A 23,421-nucleotide genomic window follows, 5' to 3' on the forward strand; every position below is an offset into this window, starting at 1 on the left:
GGAACATAGACATGTCCTTAGCAGCACAGTTGGTGGCTGACGACAACAAGGACACGCCTCAAGTGCTTGTCGGCGACCGACGAGGCGATGTTTATAAACAAACAAACAAATAGAATTACAAGCTGACGCCCAAGCGATCCTTGCACTAGGCCGGAGCCAGGACGAAGGCATTTCTAGGATCATTGATATATGCCCATCCACTTCAGAGGCAGCAGGAGCCGTTGTCTGTGTCATAGTCGTGCCTGGCAACAATTCTGCTCATCTTACAGCTTGCCAGCAATTTCCCCGATCTCCAGCACCCATTAAGCACCCTTTCCCCCATCACAGCCCTTCTGTGCCGATGGCTTTCTGCGAGTATGTGTGCGAGTGGGGCATTGAACGTGCCAACTGGCGGCTTGCGACTGGAGACTGCCAACTGAAAAAACAAAGGTTGGGGGAAAGGGTGATCAACCATTCTCGGACGCATTCTTTGTCTGAAAGGCCAGCCATTTGACAAATTTGGGACACTAAAACCGATTGACAGTTGTAATTACTTGTGTCAATAAGTATTCTGGCAATGGATGTAGTAAAAACAAATGAATGTATCTTTTAGGTATTCCACTCGGTCCAAATTATCTTGTCATAAGTCAGAAGATGGGCAAAAGTAAAGTAGGAAAGCGCAATACAGACTTTAAGACTTCTATTTCTCGACTTGAGCGATACAAATAGCAGGATCAAGCTTCTGATAACACAGGAAATTATTTCTGACAATTATGGTCGGAACTAGCGGCTTAAAAAGGGTGCATAACTAATTTATTTGGGAATATCCTAAACCTTTACCCAAGCTTTATACAATATATATTCCATTTCTCCATAGTAGGCCATACCTTTTGCTACCATCGAATGCTTCCTATTGAAGAACCGCTTCCAGTACATTTTTCTTATACCCACCAGAACATATCCCCTTTTTCGCCCCCATCTATGTATCTGCTTCGGTCTCGCCAGTAACGAGTGGCAACAATCAGTAGGAGCGCTATGTGGGAGTTTCGGTTTTATGGCACGCTTCAGATTTCGTACTACGAGTATCTGAAGGGTTGAGGGCGCACACTGCATGTGGTCGGGAGCGTATTTTTTTGTTCGTCCTGCTCCCAGCGGCTTGGCCACTAATTTGTTTATATTGCCCCGGATTGCGCCTCCGGATTTGTTTATGCAACCTTTTTTATGACACACATGCCTGGCTGCTGCGAGTACGGACTGTCAGCTACTTGACGGCAATCCTTTTAAAAGGGGCCGCCCTGGCAGCCAATGGCAGTCTGTGTTGTCGCTTGTTTGCCTTGTAATTAATATGGAAATTAGTCACGGCGGCAGGTCCACGGCAGAGGCAGGGGCAGGGGCAGGGGCCGGGGCAAGTGGCGTATGCGCAATCTTTGAACTGCAATTAGTCGGTCGCCTATGGCCTGTCACCGGACCTACTGCGGAGCTGCCCCTGATCCTAACAGACTGGGACACTGGGTAAACAATTTTAGCATTATTCGCTATTTGTTTAAACATTTTTGGGGGCCTGCATTCTTAAGCAGCCATTGGGCCGCTGAGAGCGCATTTAATGGCGAAATGTGAAATTCAAAAGCAAATGCAAAAACCATTCCCACCGACCCCGACAGCTTAAAGTGTAAACAAAATGTTCCAAATGTTCACTTATTATAAAATGCAGTGCATTCTTTTTTTTTGGGTCCATTTCCATGCACTTTGCTGCAGCGTCTCCCGTCCTCTCATACCCATACCCATTCTCATTCGCCTCCATCTCCATCGATACTGTGATCGCGGTCGACATCGACATCGACATCGTCGGCTGCGTCTGCTGCACACATGTGCGCCATAAAAGGAAGCTGAGGATCGGGCCCGATGAGGTTCGCTTCGACTGCGACTGCGACTGCGACTGACACTTCGATTTGCAGGCAGCCCAAGGCTTGTTGTTGTTGCACGTGTTGCTTTGGTGGCGCGTTTGTTTATGCAACAGTCCTAGCCCTAACAGTTCTTGGTAGGAATAACTTCACAACAAATTCATCAACTAAACTCTAAAGTTGATACTCTGCCAGCTGGAGGGGTATTTAAGCTGTGAAAGACAGCCCGAAAAAAGGAAGAGAGTCAATATATACCCTCTTCCTAAAGGGTTCGAAATTCGTATAATTGAATGAGTGTCTGATCCAAGCTAATAAATTCTCAGATCCCATCGGTATCAAAAGCTGTAGGAAGTAGAAGTTGAAACTAATACAATTATAGGGTATCCCTACAGCGCCTCGGCTTGCAGCCTGACTTTGTTATTGAAGTTGTGCTCTTTGTTTTATGGGATGGTCTGGGAACGAGCTCCGAGTAAGGGGGGATTAGAGCAAACGACATTGCCTAATTGCTTTGTTGCCGGCCTGGCGATGGCGATGGGGCTGGATCGCTTTGGTTTTTTTTTTGGGTAGGTAAATGAAATGTTTTCCCGCCCCTCTGTAAACAAAACACACGGACAAAGTACGGATGATGCCCTGCTCTGGCCTATTTATGTTTATTTTGTTTCGAAAATTGTGCGTTTAATTTATAGTTAATTGTTGTTCAGATTTTCATTAACCAACCAAACCGAGCAGTGACTGTGTGCGGTCCCCGAATCTGGGGAAATTTCATGGGAATCCATCCCACAGAGCACAATGCACAGACACGGACAGATGCCTATGAAATTATACCAATTGTTGATGATGGTGCTATTTGCGCAAGTTGTTGATGCCCCCACTCCCACGGGCATTCATCCATCCGCTGACCGCCACCAAAATCAACGCCGTCCAATGGCACACTAACAGGCTACCCACCACCCCCCCGCACGGTTTTCCCACCTTCCTCCCATCATGGCAAAAACAAAATGGCCACCCACCTCAATTCTGATTTTTATTTTTCATTTCCAACTCAATCCGAACGAAAAGTACGTTCCGTGACCGCCCGACGGCAGGCAGCTGTGGAAATCTTTGCGCAATACTGGATCCCATCCGATCCGATCCGATCAGATCAGATCGGATCGTTCCCTTCCCGGTGGCCACTCCTTTGCTTATTTAGCTTCAAATAAAAAATCATTTAAATGATTTGGGGAGCCGAATGGCAGAGCAGAGCATAGCGTAGAAATTGAATGATAAATGTTTTGGTTTTTGTGATTTTGTTTATTGTTCAAATTTCGGGTAAAAAATTTCAAATTTTACCGCATGCATAAAACGGTTTCAGCGCGTTCTTCTACTCGTTTTATAGACAGCCATTCGATTCGGCAAAATGTTGAGTTGAGTCCAACAAGAAATAGCACTATCGAGAGTCTGTTTCGCGAGCTGTTTGGATGAAAATCTTGCGGTGCGGCTGGCCCAGACGGACGGACGCACATGTGTCCAAGTCTCCATCGCCCCGACCGTCATTGAGGCAACTTAATTAACGTTTTTAATGGAACTGCCGACTCGTAATGTTCGACCATTAAAAACGCATAGACAGCGCCCAATGGGACTGGGATCCACAGCTCCTTGTGCAGGCGTTAGATTGCCCCCGTGGTGGGGTCGGGGGTCGGCTTATCAGTTGCCAGAGCGCTACTAATAGGCCGGACGGAAAAACGGAAAAACACTTGAAGATCTATTGATAAACAGTCACTTGGTACTCGTATGGTGGGATCTGTTTTTTTCCCCCCAGCAGCATTTGGCACCGAAAAGTGTTTTTTGGATGAAAGGATGGAGAAGATAAAACAAACTGATCAATGTCGTATACAGTAAACAGCCTTACCGACTACACAGAACATTTTCAGGGATAGAGTGCGTCTTTGAGCACCTGAAACTCACTTAGTCGTTAATCTTTTGTTTTCACAAATTTATTTGGACCGTCATAAAAGCGCTTAAAGTCTGTTTAAGTGTTCATTGCATAGTGTAAACACTCTGTTCTGCCCTGCGAAGGCTATGACTCAAGAAAAGGTGTGTATGCCAGGTGAATGTACAGTGGAAATAGCATATGTGGAATGAAAATGAGTTCTGCCATTTAAAAGAGAAGATTTCTGAAGCAATTATCGCTCCAATGCTGTATCGTTTTGGAACTAAAAGTCCAGTCTATGGGAAGGTTTCGATTCATAGCAGATTCAATGACCTCTTGGCCCTAAGCTTAAGACAGAAGCTGTTCAGGCAATTGGCAATCCAACAGATGAATTAACTTGAATTTGAGTTAATGCATAAATCAGCATCAATTTTCTGGGAAAGAACTCTGTGAAGCACCATTGCCTCTGCTCTCCGTCCGCCTTGTAGATGGATGCCTCGTTAGCTTTTCGTCACTAAGCTGAGCAATTTGGGTTTTCAAATGAATTCCACCTACTTTTTCCTAGTGGCAGTTCTTTATCTTTTTTCTCTTTTATTTTTTTCATAATCATTATACGAGGAATTTCTTTCGTTGGCCACCCCGACGCCTATCGGCCACACCCACTCCACTGTCGGCAGCTATTAGCAGCAATTTTCAATTTCCTTTCTGATGAAGCACATGGCAAGAGAGCAAATTACATGGCAGAGAAGATGCGACATTCACTTTTCTTTCTCTGGTTCCTTGGGTCGTTCCGTTCCTCCTCCGTGCCTTTTTTTTCGCTTCGGCTTTCCTTCATCTTGCAGCTTCGTCCTGGCGCACACGTACGCAATTGTCCTGAGCGCTCGACTTCGATTCGAAAAGAACATTTTCTTGCAATTTCAGCCGGGTGGTTGGTATGAGTGGGCCAGGTACCCAGACCCAAGACCCACAGACCCCCCGAACCCAGACGGAGACAGAGACGGCGCAAATGAACGGCCATTATGTTTATCTGAAGTGAAAGCAACGGCTGAAGTGAATTTTTAACGAGCCAGAGACTGTCTGACGGTGCCCAAGAAGTTTCTCAGTGCGTTGCAGTGAGTTATCCTGGCTGCCAAGGACCTGCTTCAATGGAATAAGAAGAAAATTACACTTAAACGCTGCGGCGTGTCGACAGCTGACCTGGACGCTGTAAGCCCGGGGGGAGGTTGGGTGGAGGGGACTGGTCAGCTTTTCTTTGATTGGGCTGCATTCAGCGGATGGGATGTCTCAAGGTACGAGGTCATTACAGCACCCCAAATTGCCGGTCAATTAACCATTTCACTTGAAAACTCATTCATTAGCCCCAACGAACAGGGGCCCCCTCCATTTATCCATTTGATTCGCACTTGGTGGCGAGGAGTGTCGGAGTACATTCCAGCGGCAATGGCAGTGCCAGTGCCAGTGCCAGAATGAAGTTTATTTGACTAGGCCGTTGACAGACAAACAGCATGGGCATCCCATTCCCTTCCTCCCATTTGCAGCACTCCCAGCAGTGGCGTCCCCATCTCATTGGCAGCACTCATACGCAGTGTGCGCCATCTGCATTAACATATCATTAGGGTGTGGGTGTGGGTGTGCGTGTGTTTGCCTGTTTATCTGCGCTTTTGTTTACAATAAAGCGTAATCATGTGTTACTAATACCAATAATAAAGCCCAGGGCAGGGGCCATGTAACCCTAGCAGCCTAGCCGCGCATGAACTCTGCCATCCGATGGGGCGTCGCGCCCACTTCAATGTCAGTTCGTGAATGCATAATGAGCCCAGAGCCCCACCACTCCTCGACTGCTCGACTGTTCGACTGTTCGTGTCTCCATGCTCTCGCCTCAAGTGCACTTGCCGAGAGCCCAGGGACCGCCCGTAGTCATGTAAACATCCCATATCCATATCCCACATTCCCATCCAAATGGCGCTGGCGCTGCCATTGCAGGAAGCAACTGTCTTTCGGGTCATTTTGTGTATAAGAATATTTCGATATTCTACAGATTTTGGTGAGGCATATGTATGAGTAATCCATATTTGTATATATATACTCGTAGAGATACTTGATGATTTGGTAAGCGAACACTTAAAAATACGAGTATACGCGAGATGAGATTATCTTTTGAGCAATCAAATTTCAAATATACAGCATGAATATGTTGAAATCCCATTAAATCCATGATGAGAAAGCTGTTTTTTTCGGCTAAAGTCTTTTGCATTTTTGCTTCATTCCCAAAGAGCACTTGGCGTGGCTCTCAGGCGCCATAAGTAGAATACTGTACGCCTGACAGATACACATTTCGATTCATTAAATACTTAAGTAGAACTTCAAGTGCCAAAGCTTAAGTGTTGTGGTCATTATTGCAAAAATACTCCTACATACTCGTACGTACGTATATAAAAAGCCATAAAGTGCAGATCAAGCGTTCGTGCAGTACTTTGGGGAAAAGCCCATATGGCAATGAAAAGCCTTGTGTTGAGTATTCCTGGACATGGCACTATCAGTAGATTGCATTATTCAATATATCGTTTTATATTGGCCTAGTAATATTATAATGATTGGATTATTACAATTACAATAATTGAGGGAACTAACTGGCTATTGATTTAAACCAAACAATAAATAACAGATCTCTTAAAGTGATCTCAACTGTAAGAATATAAGTCACGTATGAAACGGGCGGGAATATTTAATACCCGATACCCTGTTAGTATAAATAATTAAATACACTAGTAACACTGTGGTATCACACTCTGCAGGAGCCTGAATCAAATTTTAGGTTGCTCTACTTCTCAGATCTAGGCCTGCATCAAGTCAGACATAACTATATCGACTTGGCTATTGATGCTGGTCAAGAATATATATACTTTTTGTGGTCGGAAACGCTTTCTTCCGGGTATTACACACATCCGTATCCAACTTTGGCGAATACCGGGTACCGATCGAAGGCAACGATAGACAAAGCAAATCTTGCCTAATCAACTCACTGAGATCTGATATCTGGATATCTTACAGGGATCCAAATCATGTAAATCATAATCAAAAATGCGATGGATATTGAGTGTTTCCAGGAAATCACTGATCCTTTATCTCGAGCTTGTTCTTCAATCCCATCGTGTTACATTTTTCAGCATGATCTGCTCCTTATGCTTTAAAATTGATTAAAACTGCGGAAAGATGGATGGCCGGGATTGATGTGCTTATATTTCTGTTTGGCCATTTCAAAACTTTCCTATTCGAGTTTATATTGTACTTCCCTCCAGTGCGATTGTCGGTAGGAAATCGTAAATAAATCATGGACTTTTGACTAAATCAAATATTTGTTTCCTGGCTGCCACCCACGCGGACACCCCATGGTAAATTGGGGCCCTAAACACCGACATTCCCCATTCATTGCTCGTACTTCCCATGTAAACGCTGACGAGTACATACGAGAATAAATGTATGTATTTTTTTAAATGGCAATAAAACTCATCGCGCCAATTTGTAGGCAATTAAATTTTATATTCGCGCAGGAATTTTGATTTGCCGCAGCGCTGGGGACTGTGACGCTCGGCACGGACTTCGATTTGGATCCGAATGAGGATCCCATTCCGTGCCGCACCATCGCCCTGTGCTGCGGGCATCGATCATTCAATTTGGCAGCCATTCGTCGACGTATTGTTGTTTGCTTTGTCATATTTTGCCAATGTGTTTTTATTGTTCTTGATGCGGGGCGCGAGATATCATCGGGATTGGGCCGTACATCGTACAGCATCGTATCGTAATCGTATTTAGATTGCCTCTATTTGTTGCCTCTGGGCCGAGGCAGATATGTATGCAGTATGTACTTTGTTTATTGTCTCGGCCTGGCCAAAATAAATGCAACAGCTTTGCTGCGGTAAATTTCGAATGGGTGTCCGGGCCAAAACCTTGAGCAGCATCGGGTGTTGTGTCTGGGGGCCTCAAGTGGATGAAATTATTGCAAATTTTCTAATCTGCTTGGCTCGGTGGCGGCTCCCACTTTGGACAATGCCCATTGCCCCGGCAATCGTTGCAATGATCTCGAATGCAGACATAAATTCCTCGCCGATCCCCAAGTGTTCCATCAAAATCAAAGCTTTTAAGTCGCTGCCTGAAGTGTTTCGCTCTAATTTGCCTTTGGCGCTGGTCGTTGGGGCACACAGGCAATGGCCGAGAATGCGCAATTAGCCGCTATTACATTAATAATACGCGTACTTGTCTTGCCCAGCACAGGCCCCAATAATAATTGAAAAATCCCATATCTGTGCCGAATCTATCTATGGAAAAATCAAAAAAGAAATCGAATTGAAAAGCGCACATTGGCCAAAGTGAATCGTTTGTACTTAAGAGCTTAAAAGTATGGATCTTGCCTCAGTTCTGTGCCCTCGTATCTCGCATCCGTATACCCTGCCATACGAGTCTGTCTGCGACCTTCAGGGGCGGCGGCATTCACATGCAATCGGAAACCGGCGGAGCCGTTGCCTCGATCATGATCATGTAATCATGCGTGTGGCTTTGTTTAAACATCACGCCTGTCCTGAGCTACTTGTCGGCGCTCCTGGCCAGACGGGACACGGGACACGACGCACTTGAGGATGTCGGCAGGACACGCCGAGCCGCAGTGAAATATGTGAGAACGTGGCCGTGTCTGCCTACTCAAGTGGCCCTGTGGCAGACAGACCAGTGAGTCCTGGTCCAGTGCGGTGTGTGGTCAAGGTGTCTAATTGGAATCATCTGCCCGCAGGATCCGTCTAGACAGAGGTTTTTGTGTGGCGGTCCTCCAAGTGGTTTATTTTGATTTGCGCCCCGGGACATTTGCGACACATTAGTGGACCACTGTTTGGTAACAAATTTGATAATCGCCACGCCGGGGCGCTCTGTCTGAGTGGCAGGAATGGAGAGGCACGGAGCCAACTGGCGACTGGGACTGGGACTGGGACTGTGACTGGGTCTGAAAGACCACACAACTGACGCAAATAACTCAAACCGTACTTCAAATAAGCAAAACGCCAGGCAACAACAAACAATGCTGCCCCAGGGGGGGAGGAGAGCATTCATTTAATGTACTGCTGCACGAGTACTCGCACTCCTCGGCTCGAAGTCCATCATCCACCCATGTGCTCATGCCCACATCCCTATCAGGTGTGCGGTGGCGTTGACTTTGTGGCCACGGATCCCGATCCCGATCCCGCTGTCGATGTCGAAGTCGACGCTAATGTGGATGTCGATGTCGAGCCGCCTCCGTTAGAAGCGGAATTTGTTTATGCTACTCTTTGTGAGCAATAAAAGCACAGACGGCCATGTGGGTGGTCCCACCTTCGGGTTTAGTTTTTATGCTGTCGCTATAGGGGACGGAGATCTGGCACCGGTAACACTGTACTACGAATACATACATATGTATGCAAATGGCAGCGCCACCAGCACCAGCAGCCACAGTCCCAGTCGCAGTCCCAGTTTAGCGCCGCGTGCTAATCATCAGCAGCTCTTCAAAGTTATTCGTGTGGAATTAATCAAAGCATTGTTGCGGATACAGAAGGATGCCTGACCGACCGAGAACTCGTAATCCCTGTGAGAATAGAGTTGAGCCATAATTGAATTGATTTCTGGCGAAAGCGACCACTTGCAAGTGTCGGAATCGAGGGGCCATATCCAAGGAGGGCTATCTGAAGTGGCATCCGAATAATTTGACATAATTGTGTCATAATGAAGCGCTATCAGGGCCTGGGAAAGGGGCTTCGACTTCGGCTACTCAAGTCAAGTGGGGATCAGAGCCCTCGCTCCCATTCAACTTTAATGGGATTCATCTTTTCGGTGGTTTATTGACCTCTCCGGTGCCCTCGGAGAACTACTCCCTGAGCCCCCCGATACATACAACTAAAAAACATTCCAAGCTGCAGGGCATTTATTTGTTTTCGTTTGTCAATAAAATTGACATAATTTACATCTTGATGCCTCGCATCAACATTCCAGCTCATAGCTCAAATCGAAAATTCACCAATTTCATATTTTTTATCTTCATAATTTGCACTGAGTGTTCCGATTTACGATATTATGGGCGCGCTATGCATAGATCGATTGAATTTGATTGATTGCTCTTTTATTTTGCCTACATCGGGGTGATGCATCTTCGATAATAAACTGAATTGAAATAGGCTTGGATAGGAGATAATTTGGGACTATTTTTGAAATCAATTAGCATTACCATTATGAGCTGTGCAATTAACTGAATTGTTGCTCAGGAATACTGGAAGTACTAACTGAAAAAGAAAAAAATAGAGCGATAGCTAGAAAATAGCTACCATGACGGGGATAGAGTAGCATTGGGTAAGCAAAATCAGTCGACCGTCACCGTCATTCTCTTAAATTGGCGAGCAAATGGAATTTATTTTCCAGGAGCATCGACCCTATTTATAAAACAAGAGGCGCACCAACCATTTATTTCATAATTTATTATTGTAATTTTATATTTATTAAAATATAATTTGGCAAGTCTATTTTTACAACGCTTTTTACTTATACACATGTCGAACAAGTAGCGACATCTATTGGTCACGACTCTTCGTCGTCACTTTACTGTACTTCTGTGTAGTTGCCATGTAGCGGAATTTGTGTAGGTTGGCCGTTTCATCCATTGTGCTCTTCATCACACACAGATTGAATTCATAATGCGTTTATAGCCATTTATTGCCGTCTTAATTAGCATTAGTTAATACATATTTTGTTAAAGTACTCCATGATCCAGTGTCCTTGTAATTACTCCAATACAAGAAAAAAAGTTTTGGAGTGTCGTGGTCATGATATTTTATTCCCGATATTTTATACTACAAAAGCATATGGGGGCCAAATACTTTTTTCGTGTAAATTCTTGATAAATCGGGGCCCATCGAGGGTATTTTTTTTTGTTGCTTTTGATACTATCATGAAATCAAGCAAGCGTGTGCACAGGGGCACTATATTATTTTATAGTTTGATTTAAATCTTATAAAATTCGCCCGTCATTTCAAAACAAATGCTATTTTCACGCTGTACGTTATTCTCGTCGAATGCACGGAAATCCATCTTAAACTTGTGGCGCCCTTCTTTTAGTGGTACATCGAACCCAAACACAGCAGTTGTAAGAAATGTTTCCATTACTAATTTCGTCTGCAAGAAAATGGGAATAAAAACAGCATTTATATGCATATGTATGTACATACCCCAGGCACATTCAAGCACTTATCCTTTACGTCTTTTGAATTTATTACGTGTTTGGTCCAGAACTTGTACCAGAATTGTCTCTCGTCGTACATTACATCGCAGAATTCCTTCGTAACTATGTTGAGTATGGTTGGCTGCCAACTACCGCGGTCAAAATAGAGGACGCTGAAAGAACCCTAAAATTTAGGGTACCTTTATTTTTATTTGATTTTAAATTGTTGAATCAACTTATATTACCTGTATTCGGTCCGTTGGTTTGACATCCCAAATAGAAGTTACATTTCCTTGTATTTGTACTCCGTCATCACTCATATTTAAAGTTAGTTCGGACATATCGAACAAGGAATCAAAACCGAGAGCTCCCTTAGGCTTATCCTGGCAATCACTCATTACATATTCATTATCCGAGACGAATTCGTATTGAACTTCCACTGAATAGCTCACGAATATCAGCAGGATGATTACTTGATATGCCACTGGCTGTTGTCGACCCATGTTCGAATTTATTCCAGAATGGGATTCATGTTCGAATTGTTGAGTATTTTATAGACACTCATATGGAACGTAAGGCCCAGTTTTAATAATAGTAATTAATAAATTACTAACTAAACAAACAAGCCCTCTAAAATAATATGATGTTATAATGATCTGTGATAGACAGCACATGTCCATAGGTACATATGCACATACTTACACTTTAAAGCTTTGCATTTTTATTTACTTTATTATGTGCTTTCAATGAAGAATCCACACTTTCCAAGATTTAAATTTTGTAATAACTATAACTACTTTATGCTCGTAAATGTGTGTTATTCGTTTTTGTGGGCTTCAATTTAATTGTTCTGTTGACAAGATATGTAAACTTTCATTACGTGAAAAAGATTCCCAGAGATTACTCTCGGCGCCAACCAGTTTTCACTTTTGTTATCCACGACCACGGCCAAAAACTTCGGGTTGTACAAGAAGATGTATGTCAAGATGATTAATAGGTGTGACCCCAAAATTTGTTGAGAACTGATGCCAGGTCATTGATCTCAGCTATGATAGAGACTACACACATTGGAATTCCGAATGTAAAAGTTATCATTGCTCACGGCGAGTACTTCGAATCTTTCGCAGTGGAATTGATTGCTTTTATTACCCGAGCTTGTAGTAGACCTTATTTGCTTATAAGATCATGCTAAAGATTCAAAGCTAGAAAATAATACTATTTATCGTGTGCATCATAATTAAATCAAATGAGAATCAAAATAATACGAATACATACATAACTTACATAGATACATTACCAATCTACCAAAAGACGAAGATGACGCAGATATTTGCTTGATATTTCTTACGAAGCGGAACTAAGCACATTCCGGAATTCGGAATCTCTCCATAAACTTGAATGATGGGTTATTCTGATAAAAAAAAAAAAAAAAAGATAACAACATTTGTTACGAACTTTGCTTCGCTTGGGCTTCTTTCAACTTTTGCGGCGGGCATCACATGGCCCTAATGGAGAAAAATAAGCGTGTCAATACTTGTGCACACAGATCGACAGCTTCCAAAAATAGCCATAACTCTCAGCCTATAAAAACTCGACGGGCTTTCATTTGAATAGTCAAATTGTTGGTGAACTTCGCAGCGTTCGGGTCAAAATTAGGCGGACTAAACGCGAGTAAATAAGTGATTTTAGTGGATATAGCATTCAAAAGGATATAGCATGTTGACATGGTCACTATGGTGCGGACTATTATTCGTCCTGTGGATTTATTTTCTGTGGAGTCGGCGCCGATTTTACCTACTCACCCTTAAGATTCCCGGACCTATCGGATACCCATTTTTGGGAATGGCGCACAAATTGATCCACAGGGAAGGTACTCAAGAATTTGCATTTGCATTTGATCGATCAAAGGAAATAATTTTGTATTAATGGCAGATATTCTGAATGAATTTGGAATTTATCTGGCAAAGCATGGCCCAACAATAATGTCATGGCTGGGCCCTATTCCCTTTGTGATCGCTAGTGACCCGCAAGTGGTGCAGGACATCCTGACCTCGCCTCACTGCGTCAACAAAGGCATAATTTACAGGGCCGTAGACGATGGAATGGGCGTAGGACTATTTAGCATAAAGGGTGCGTGGATGCGGAGCCTAAGTGTTGCTCGGAGTTACTTCAATGTGATCTTCGTCTAGATCCCCGCTGGAGTGTTCATCGCAAGCTACTGAATCCGGCATTCAGCCACAAGGTATTGCTCAGTTTTCTTCCCATTTTCAACAAAGAGACGGCGCAGCTACTCAGCCAGTTTGATGATTTGCCGAGCAAGGGGGAGTACAATTTGATTCCGCTTCTGCAAAACTTTACGATGGGCATAACAACTCGTAAGTGTCAAAAGCTCCCTTGTTAGATTTTAATTAGATGTTAGATGTTAAATTTCCACAGAAACCACAATGGGATTGGATGTGAAAAGTGAGGCGAACTTCAACTCCATCGTGGAGAGCTATCACTGGTGAGTCAGATATGGTCAGGAATCCGCTGCTATGCATTAACAGTTGTCTGGAAACCATCACAGATATGTGCATCTCGCCATGGCTCCACTTCAAGTGGGTCCGCCAGCTAACGGGCAGGGAGAAAAACTACCATCGGTCCAAGACGGAGATCCGGGCGTTCTTAAAGAAGGTCTGAGTAATGAAGTGTTTTTCATTAAATTTATAATAACGTATCTCTGCATCTCAGCTTATTCAAAAAAGATTAGCTGAGGACACGGAGGATTCCATTAAGTCGAAGGATAAGAACATTTTTCTCCACGTAACAACGGACCTTCTTAAGCGTGGTGTATTCGATTTGACAAATGTAGAGGATGAGTCCAACCAAGTTGTGTTTGGTGCTTTTGAGACAACCGCTAAAACCGTGTACTACGTTCTCATGTTGCTGGCCATGTTCCCCCAATACCAGGAGAAAGTGTTTGAAGAAATCAAAAGTCTCTTCCCCGATAGCGGGGATTTCGAGGTCACATATGAAGACACTCAGCAAATGGTGTACCTGGATCTAGTTATAAATGAGTCAATGCGAGTAATTCCGCCAATTCCACTTGTATCGCGGCAAACGTCAGGCGATCTGACTCTGTCGAGTGGGACTGTGATTCCCAAAGGAGTGCAGATCATGATTGATATCTTCCATATGCACCGCAGTAAGAAGATCTGGGGACCGGAAGCGGAAACCTTTAATCCAGACAATTTCCTTGCGCACAATACTGGGGGCGAGAAGCACCCATATGCCTTTATACCTTTCACAAAGGGTATTCGGAATTGTATAGGTAAGACGTTAGCAGACATTTCTTTTTGCAATCAATGTGTCATCAGGTATTTACGTTTGGTTTTAGGCTGGAGATATGCTTCGATCTCAGTGAAAGTCATATTGGCGAAACTGTTGAGGAACTTCAGCTATAAGACCAGCTTTAAGTTTGAAGATCTTGTTTTTATTGAAGATGTAACCATAAAACTCAAAACGGTGCCAAAGCTGCAAATTCAAAAGAGAACTTGAGTAATTATGTGTAAGAAGAAGAAACGAACTCTTACTATTGGAACCTGCTAGAACTATTATAAGAAATATAAATATAAATGAAATAAATGAAAGAAATAATATACCACTGCCTCTATGAGTAATTTATCAGAAGCTAATTTAAACATTTGTGTAACTTTTTGTGTAGTAAAATCTCGGAACCTTTTGGCGAAAGATTTCTTAGAACCGGATTTATTACAGGGTTCACAATGCCGCATCTCTTTACAAACTATAATAAGAGGTTACTCTATGAATTACAAATTTTTTTAATGAAATATTTCTATTAATTACTGAGTATATCATCCGCTTCTGGGCGCTACTCTTCACGCGAGGTTTGATTTGTATCGCGATACCAACAAAAGTCAGCTATACAGAATTTTTGGTGGTTTTTGCAACGCAATAATTATCACCGATCCGAACGCCCATTGACCAATCGATGACGTTTTGTTATTGCTTGAATGGGAGATCTATTCGTATTCCCAAAGTGTTTGGCGTGTCACTGCTAGCCATTAGTTAAAATTATAGCTATTTGTATGCGCGGCTTCCATGATAAGCCCTATTAAAAATGGCTTGCTATGTGCGGTTCATTGGAGCTTTGCTCGCACTGCGATTGGAATTGTGGATCGGCTGCTTTCTTTCGATATTTACTCTGGGAGTCACCTGGCCACCATAGAGCACTACGACAATACACACGGATCGAAGGCGTCCCAAAAAAGTAGTCGCGTCCGGCATATAAAAACTCAATTGCCTCAAAATTGGATAATCAAATTGTTGTCGGACTTCACAGTGATCGGTCGAAAATTTCATCAATATTATTTGAAGTATTTGGCAATAAGTGCTTTGAGTGGATAGTGCGTTCCTAAGGATAAAACATGCTAACGTGGACACTGTGGTGCGGATTGCTATTCGTCCTGTGGATTTATTTTCTGTGGAGTAGGCGTCGATTTTACTTACTTACCCTTAAGATTCCCGGACCAATCGGATACCCATTTTTGGGAATGGCGCACAAATTGATGCGCAGGGAAGGTACTCAAGGACTTACATTTGTCACTGATCGATCAGAGGAACTAATTTTGTATCAATGACAGATATACTGAATGAATTTGGGATATATATGGCAAAGCATGGCCCAACAATTTTCTCGTGGCTGGGACCAATTCCGTTCATGATCGTTAGTGAGCCGCAAGTGGTGCAGGACATCCTGACCTCGCCTCACTGCGTGAACAAGGGCATCATTTACAAGGCCGTGGACGATGGAGCTGGCGTGGGACTATTCAGTTTAAAGGGTGCGTGGATGCGGAGCCTAAGTGTTGCTCGGAGTTACTTCAATGTGGTCTTCGTCTAGATCCCCGCTGGAGTGTTCATCGCAAGCTGCTGAATCCGGCATTCGGCCACAAGGTGTTGCTCAGTTTTCTGCCCATTTTCAACAAAGAGACGGCGCAGCTACTCAGCCAGCTGGACGCATTGCCAGGCGGCGGTGAGAAGGATTTGATTCCGCTACTGCAGAGCTTGACCTTGGGCATTGCAACTCGTGAGTAGAGTAGTAAAAGTGCCGGTGAAGATAGACATTCCCCTTCTTACATATACTTATATTGTATTCAAGTACAGAAACCACAATGGGGTGCGATGTGAAAAGTGAGGAGAACTTCAAGAGCAACTCCCTTATGGAGCGCTATCAATGGTGAGTCCGGGGCGGTCGGGGATATGCTGCTATGCATTAACAGTTGTCTAGAAACCATGACAGATATGTGCTTCTCGCCATGGCTGAACAGTCGTTGGGCTCGCCAACTGTCGGGAAAGGAGGCCAACTATTATCGAGCCAAGACGGAGATCCGGGCGTTTATAAGGAAGGTGCGAATAATGGGGAAAATTTCAGTAAATATACCATAACTTGAATCGTCATTTCAGCTAATTCAAAAAAGATTGTCTGAGGACACGGAGGACTCCATCAAGTCAAAGGATAAGAACATTTTCCTCAACCTGGCAACAGACCTACTAAGGCGCGGTGTGTTCGACTGGAAAAATGTTGAGGACGAGTCCAATGTAATTGTGTTTGGCGCTTTTGAGACGACCGCCAATACTGTATATTATGTCCTTATGCTGCTGGCCATGTTTCCACAGTACCAGGAGAGGGCGTTTGAGGAAATCAAAAGTCTCTTTCCCAATAGCGGTGACTTTGAGGTCACTTATGAAGACACCCAGCAAATGGTGTACCTGGATCTGGTTCTAAATGAGTCAATGCGAGTTATACCGCCCGTTCCAGTTGTATCGCGGCAAACGTCGCAGGATTTAACACTGACGAATGGCATTGTGGTTCCCAAAGGAGTGCAGATCGCCATCAACATGTTCCACATGCACCGAAGCAAGAAGATATGGGGACCCGAGGCTGAATCCTTCAATCCCGACAATTTCTTGCCTCACAATACTCGGGACAAGCACCCATACGCCTTTATACCCTTCACAAAGGGTATTCGGAATTGCATTGGTAAGATTTTGGCAGACAGTACCTTTCGCAATTAATGTTTATCAATGATATTCGTTTGGTTTTAGGCTGGAGATATGCTCTGATATCAGCCAAAGTCACATTGGCCAAACTGTTGAGAAACTATAGGTTTAAGACCAGCTTTAAGTTTGAAGATCTTTATTATGTTGAAGATATAACCATGAAACTTAAAGCAGTTCCAAAATTGGAAATCCAAAAAAGAATGTGAACAGTCTGCCAATATTGGAATATGTAAGGTTAAAGCAATGTGAAATTAATATAAGCTAATAAAAAAGGCGGCATGCCCCAAAAGCTAAAGTCAAAGCATGGTACAAAGCTCGAAAATTTAATATAATCTATCATCTAAAAACCAGAAAAAGGGCATTAATTTATTTAATTTCACCAGTTACACAAAAACTGCACACGGGTTTTGAAAGAGAAAATAATGAACCTTATTAATTAATTAATTATAAAATTAGCAGGGTATAAAGCAGTCCTCTTCCGTTCTGATCCCGACACAATTAAAACATTTTCGTTATAATTTTTAGCTTGCATCTTATGAGTTTTACAGTTGGATTCCTCCTGGAAAACCCTGACCTAGTGAACTATCTAGCGAAATCTGTATATTTTTGAATTCAATGACCGATTTTATGATCTTTTTTGTATATTTTGTCGGTATAAAAAATACTTACGGTATTTTTAATACTTTTCGGTATTTTTTGAGGTCAATATAAACGATATATCGGTATATATTGGTATATTTTGTCAATTTCATTAATCTATTAAATTTCATTTTCACCGTTATATAGAAATTCAATAAAAGCAAGTGTTAAAATTAAGCCAGATAAGTAGAAAATTGATTCATCAATCGTATAAAATTATGTGGGCAGGCCTGAGGGTTCTATATAGCTAGTAACGTTCGACGGAATATCAAAAACAAGGAATATGTATATTAGAAGTTCAATTCGGAAGTATATTTACGGTATATTTAAAAAATGAGGCAGTATATTTCGGTATATATTTAGTGTCAGACCGTATATCATGTCAACCATATTTTGTCAATTTCATCAATCTATTAAATTGCATTTTCAACGTTATATAGAAATTCAATAAAAGCAAGTGTTAAAATTAAGCCAGATAAGTAGAAAATTGATTCATCAATCGTATAAAATTATGTGGGCAGGCCTGAGGGTTCTATATAGCTAGTAATATTCGATGGAATATCAAAAACAAGGGATATGTATATTAGAAGTTGAGTTCGGCAGTATATTTACGGTATATTTTAAAAATGAGGCAGTATATTTCGGTATATTTTTAGTGTCAGACCGTATATCATGTCAGCCATATTTTGTCAATTTCATTAATCTATTAAATTGCATTTTCAACGTTATATAGAAATTCAATAAAAGCAAGTGTTAAAATTAAGCCAGATAAGTAGAAAATTGATTCATCAATCGTATAAAATTATGTGGGCATGCGTGAGGGTTCTATATAGCTAGTAATTTTCGACGGAATATCAAAAACAAGGGATATGTATATTAGAAGTTGAGTTCGGCAGTATATTTACGGTATATTTAAAAAATGAGGCAGTATATTTCGGTATATATTTAGTGTCAGACCGTATATCATGTCAACCATATTTTGTCAATTTCATCAATCTATTAAATTGCATTTTCAACGTTATATAGAAATTCAATAAAAGCAAGTGTTAAAATTAAGCCAGATAAGTAGAAAATTGATTCATCAATCGTATAAAATTATGTGGGCAGGCCTGAGGGTTCTATATAGCTAGTAATATTCGATGGAATATCAAAAACAAGGGATATGTATATTAGAAGTTGAGTTCGGCAGTATATTTACGGTATATTTTAAAAATGAGGCAGTATATTTCGGTATATATTTAGTGTCAGACCGTATATCATGTCAACCATGTCGCTAGATTGTTTTGAATTAAGTAAAACTAAATTATTTGAAAAAATATGCAATGGCCTGTCCATTGTGCAGAAAACACAAAATCTGTTGGACTGCAGCGACGATTTGCTATTTGCATGGGATGCGAACGAGTGCTGCTTGCTTGTAATGAATTGGCGGTCACCGCTGACAGTGGCGGAGCAGGATGCCAAAGTGAATTATCAGACGCTCGTACCTTCGATCCCGATAATTCTGGACGTAGATCGTGTTACAGTATCAAATGAGTGCTCCTTGGTGGCGCTTAGTGGACCATGTGGTGTTTGCATTTTGGAGCTACCCCGCCGCTGGGGTCTAGATGGCTACTTCATGGATGGAAAGAAACAAATCACATGTCGCACATACTGTCTGGATTCTCTTTTGTTCCAGAACAACAACCATCTGGAGGTGCGACAAGTGCGCTGGCATCCAAACTCAGTATCGGACTCGACTCTCCTGGTGCTGCTGAACAACAACACTATCCGAATGTACAATCACTCGAAGCTGCGACACGTGTGGCAAGTTGGTCCTCTTACCATGAAAAATGGAGCCAATACTTCGCTTACGGACTTCGGGGAAGTGGCCGTTGACTTTGATATTGCTCCAGCTAAAAAGTCGCGATGTGCGGCCAACGAGACGACTCTTAACCAACGGAACAAAACGCTGGGAGGGAAACCCGCAAAGCAGGAAAAGATTGAATGGCCTATTGTTGTGCTGCGAGAGAATGGAAACATCTACATTGTGCTTACTAGCCTGGACTCGGATATTACCCGTCTCCAGGGACCCATAACCATAACACCTCAGAAAATGGATAACTACGGGCTAGAGTCTTGCTCGATCATGATCATTCCTTCGCTGCCTCCCACTATAGTCATTGCCGAGTCGAATGGAAAGCTCCACCATGCACTCCTAATGGATGCCGAGGCCGCCGAGCATTCCTTCAACGAAGTAGATGACTTTATTCTCATAGAGCCCGCTGAGTTTGTCATACATGTCCTTGAAACGGTCGAGCTCGAGTTGGGTCTTTCTGGCGCATCAAATACTGGACCAAAGGACACGTACAGCTGTCCCATATACTTGAAAAAAGATATTATCAACGAGCTGCGCTACTTTGCCTATCACAATGCTGGTTTACACGTAGTCACTGTCAACTTCATCTCTGAACTGCAGCGCTATCTGGACAGTGAGTCGGAGGAGGATAGACTGGAATTGGCGGCATCATCCAAGGCCGAGTACATCCTGTGCACAAAAATTGACTCCGCCGAGCAAATCAATGCTGTCTGCGGCATTGCCCAACTACAACTGCCAGCTGGTGTGGTGCTTCTGTTAGGCAACCGTGCAGTGATCAGCCTAAAGCTGGTCATCGATGCCCAGCTGTTGGTTGCCCCCAGTGACAAGAAGCATCGAGCCTGCGATGTGGATCAGCAAGAGTCTGGACCTTCATTCCTTGACAAAATTAAAACTTTATTGCAGCGCAATGTCAACCAACCTATTCTCGCCAACAAGATGTCCTCGGCGTCCCCTCACGAGGGATACGAACTACTAAACCAGGCCATTGAAGTGTTGCGCGAACAGTACCTCAAGCGCCACGTCCTCGTCCGTGCCGAGTTTGCGAAGCATATCAATCAAATCATACTGAAAAAGGAGCAACAACTGCGCGAAATCCAGGACCTGGAGCATGAGCGTGAGATAATAAGCGAGGGGGCCCACAAGCTGGCCGAGCGTTTTGAGGAAATCAGCGACAACCAGGAATTGCTGGTGCGCAAGTGCCACAGTCTGATGCAAAAAGCCAACAACGCTCTGCCCAACAGTGTCGTGGCCGAGCGCGAGTTTTCCCAAGAGGTAGAACGAATTCACAAAACCACAAAGAGTATGGCTGCCGAACTGGATAAAGCTAAGAAGACGTTGAACAAACAGCGCTATCACATCGCCAACAGCCAGGAAGAACTGAAGAAAGATGTCTACAAGTTGCCAGAGAAACAGCACCGCACCATAACTGAAATCCTGACCCAACTGGCTGGAGAGATTGAACGGCAAATAACCGATGCAAAGCGTATAAACAAGATTGTTGGCGTATAAGTTAGTTCAGCTCATTTTTGATAACACATTTATGTGATTTTGTAGAGGAACTGAAACGTATTAATTAATAAATAACATACTGTTCGAATAATTTGTGCTACATTGTGTTCTAGTTCTAAGCACTGATATCCCTGCCCATTTATTAATGAGTAGCGTCTGAATAGATACATTCATTGGCTGGAATGTAGACATGACTCGCACTTCGATCGCCTTCCCTCGAAAGCAAACGTAATGAAAATCATTTGCAAGGCTAATGTTTTTTTACTTTGCGCCTTTCCATTTCTTTTGCGTTTCAGTTGGGCATTCATCTATCGGGCTTCAGTCAGAAACGAACTTTAGCAGAGAATACTTCGAATCGATCGAATCGGTGCTGTCCGAGAAGCAGAAATGACATCGACCTTACTGTCAACCCTTTCCAACATCTACACGGGGATGTTTAACTTCGTCAAGTCTCGATTTCCCTTCCTGATTGAGGCTGCCATGGTGACTCTCTGCTTCGCCTCCATAGTAGGCAGATACTGCATACTGATATAGAAACTGAACAACGAAGCATCGCATACCACCAGGAATCATACTCGCACATACACTATATGTACATACATGTGTAAATGTAAATCGAACGAACTTTATATTTAGATGTGTGTTTGTGGAATTATGTGAATACAAACTAAATGCTTAAACCTAAACCTTGGGCTTCTCAATTAAGTGTATGTAGAAGGCTGGATTCTTCACTTGGCTCATCTCCTTGAAGTCTCCGTACAGCTGGTGCTTGGCCTTGGCCGAGAAGATCTCACTGAGGATCTCCTGGAAGCGCTTCAGCTCGTGGGGATAGTAGGAGAGGCGGAACTCGCTGGTCAGCTTGTTGCCAGCGATCAGGTAATCCATGGACACCAGAGATGGCTTACCGCAGTAGAACAGGACGGAGGTTTTGATGTCCGCCGTGTGGCTCGTCTGCAAGTCATTCGGAAAGGCGATTAAATTAATAGAATTCAACGTCTGCCTATCAGTTGTCAGGGTATGGGACTGATAATGAAGTCGCGAATGATGATGTATTAATGGGAGATGAATGAGCGATGAAATTGATTTTGATTCCACGTAATATAACACAAAATAAGATCAGCAGACATCGTAATCAATGAAACTATTGAGGATGACGAACAATTTTTCTCTGTTTTCAAATGAATGTGTCATTTAATAGTTTTTAATTGGCACTATGATGATCTGGCAGATCTGTGCTGGTTTTTGAACTCACGTTATAGTAGATGCTCTTGGCGGGAGTGGATCCTGTCTCCAAGATGTTGTCGTAGTTGCGATGATCGATCAGCAGGACACCGCCTGGCTTAAGGCACTTCTCAAAGTTGCCGATCGCCTGCTTGTGCTCACGCTGATCCCCAAAGCCGTCCATCAAGTGGGCAAAGGAGTTGCCCAGGCAGATGACGGCGTCGAAGCCATCCTTTATTTGGTCCTGGATGTCGTCGTACAGTGTCAGCCAGTTGGCCTCTTCGATAACTGCAAATGGTTTTGGGAAGGGTCAGTCAGAAACCAGGCCAAGCAGGGAATAATAATAAAGCAGTCCCAGACATACCCCAGTTTTCAAAGGCGGCTTCCTTGCGGCGGTTCCAGCGCTCCTTGAGAGCGTATTTCAGCATTTTGTCGGAGGCATCGACGGACACCACCTCGAAGCCCTCTTCCACCAACATTAGCGAGTCCACACTGGGCGAATGGTAAAGAAAAGTAAGCTAAGATAGGAATGGGGATGGGATGGCTGTGCAGTCCACTTACCCGGTACCACAGGCCACGTCCAGGACACGCTTGCATCCCTTCTGCCGCAGCATATCGATCAGGAAGTTCTTGTAGTTGTCCGTACGCGAGTTCTTGTCTCCGATGAAGATCTCCCATACCTTGGCCGCCTTGCCATCGGCATACTGATCCCTAACTCCTTCGGCGGAAATACCATCCGAGCGGGCAACGAAAACACTATCGGCGGAGGTGGTCATCTCTGGCGGTCAGCACTGGTCGGCAGATCTCAATGAAATAAATTTCGTCTCGTCCGCACTCTCCACGTAAGCTACCGCTCTGGATAGCCGAGGGAAGGGCCTGCCAATAGCCTGCCGCCAACAGCTGGCATGTCATCTAAGCGTCGACGTTGGCACCAGCACCCTCGTACTCATCCGTAATCTAATCACTCCTCGACCCGCTTTGACGTGTGGCAATTGAGAGGCAAAGCTTCGGCTCGTCTCACATCTGTTCGATCCCAAACGTGCCTGTTTGCGGGCTTTCGCTTCTGGCTGTTTGACCCTGACCCTGACCCTCCGGTTCTGATAAGCAGTCTCTGACCATA

The 23,421-nt window shown here is 43.4% G+C and overlaps 6 protein-coding genes across 7 annotated transcripts; 4 read left to right on the plus strand and 2 right to left on the minus strand.

Moving 5' to 3' along the window:
• Nucleotides 1–10,800: 10,800 nt before the first annotated feature.
• On the minus strand, nucleotides 10,801–11,520 carry LOC6598819. Its single transcript, XM_002023895.1, has 3 exons — nucleotides 11,263–11,520; nucleotides 11,025–11,201; nucleotides 10,801–10,971 (listed from the first exon to the last, which is right to left on the minus strand). Exons 1-3 carry the CDS (start codon nucleotides 11,518–11,520, stop codon nucleotides 10,801–10,803), a joined length of 606 nt encoding a protein of 201 aa, XP_002023931.1.
• Nucleotides 11,521–12,727: 1,207 nt separating this feature from the next.
• LOC6598820 (probable cytochrome P450 313a4) lies at nucleotides 12,728–14,554 on the plus strand. The gene is made up of 7 exons (XM_002023896.2): nucleotides 12,728–12,887; nucleotides 12,950–13,147; nucleotides 13,207–13,392; nucleotides 13,454–13,520; nucleotides 13,564–13,690; nucleotides 13,748–14,327; nucleotides 14,394–14,554. Exons 1-7 carry the CDS (start codon nucleotides 12,734–12,736, stop codon nucleotides 14,552–14,554), a joined length of 1,473 nt encoding a protein of 490 aa, XP_002023932.1. The 5' UTR covers nucleotides 12,728–12,733.
• An 831-nt stretch (nucleotides 14,555–15,385) lies between these two features.
• Nucleotides 15,386–17,377, plus strand: LOC6598821 (probable cytochrome P450 313a4). 2 transcript variants are annotated; one of them, XM_026992687.1, is made up of 7 exons: nucleotides 15,386–15,598; nucleotides 15,661–15,858; nucleotides 15,918–16,103; nucleotides 16,181–16,253; nucleotides 16,297–16,423; nucleotides 16,481–17,057; nucleotides 17,123–17,377. In XM_026992687.1, exons 1-7 carry the CDS (start codon nucleotides 15,445–15,447, stop codon nucleotides 17,281–17,283), a joined length of 1,476 nt encoding a protein of 491 aa, XP_026848488.1. In that variant the 5' UTR covers nucleotides 15,386–15,444; the 3' UTR covers nucleotides 17,284–17,377. The 2 variants fall into 2 exon arrangements, with proteins under 2 accessions (XP_026848488.1, XP_026848493.1); XM_026992692.1 differs by lacking the exons at nucleotides 15,386–15,598; nucleotides 15,661–15,858; nucleotides 15,918–16,103 and having other exon boundaries at nucleotides 16,193–16,253; nucleotides 16,317–16,423; nucleotides 17,123–17,376.
• Nucleotides 17,378–18,983: 1,606 nt separating this feature from the next.
• On the plus strand, nucleotides 18,984–21,171 carry LOC113566229 (nuclear pore complex protein Nup88). Its single transcript, XM_026990983.1, has one exon. The coding sequence runs from the start codon at nucleotides 18,984–18,986 to the stop codon at nucleotides 21,078–21,080; it is 2,097 nt and encodes a 698-aa protein (XP_026846784.1). The 3' UTR covers nucleotides 21,081–21,171.
• Nucleotides 21,172–21,410: 239 nt separating this feature from the next.
• LOC113566234 lies at nucleotides 21,411–21,766 on the plus strand. Its single transcript, XM_026990996.1, has one exon. It carries the CDS (start codon nucleotides 21,468–21,470, stop codon nucleotides 21,612–21,614), a length of 147 nt encoding a protein of 48 aa, XP_026846797.1. The 5' UTR covers nucleotides 21,411–21,467; the 3' UTR covers nucleotides 21,615–21,766.
• LOC113566232 (glycine N-methyltransferase) lies at nucleotides 21,690–23,102 on the minus strand. The gene is made up of 4 exons (XM_026990990.1): nucleotides 22,863–23,102; nucleotides 22,666–22,793; nucleotides 22,333–22,589; nucleotides 21,690–22,031 (listed from the first exon to the last, which is right to left on the minus strand). The coding sequence occupies exons 1-4, from the start codon at nucleotides 23,075–23,077 to the stop codon at nucleotides 21,762–21,764; spliced, it is 870 nt and encodes a 289-aa protein (XP_026846791.1). The 5' UTR covers nucleotides 23,078–23,102; the 3' UTR covers nucleotides 21,690–21,761.
• Nucleotides 23,103–23,421: the final 319 nt, after the last annotated feature.

The sequence above is a fragment of the Drosophila persimilis genome, unplaced genomic scaffold (genome assembly GCF_003286085.1).
Source record: "Drosophila persimilis strain 14011-0111.01,24,50 unplaced genomic scaffold, DperRS2 tig00000000-arrow-pilon, whole genome shotgun sequence".
NCBI classification, from domain to species: Eukaryota; Metazoa; Arthropoda; class Insecta; order Diptera; family Drosophilidae; genus Drosophila; species Drosophila persimilis.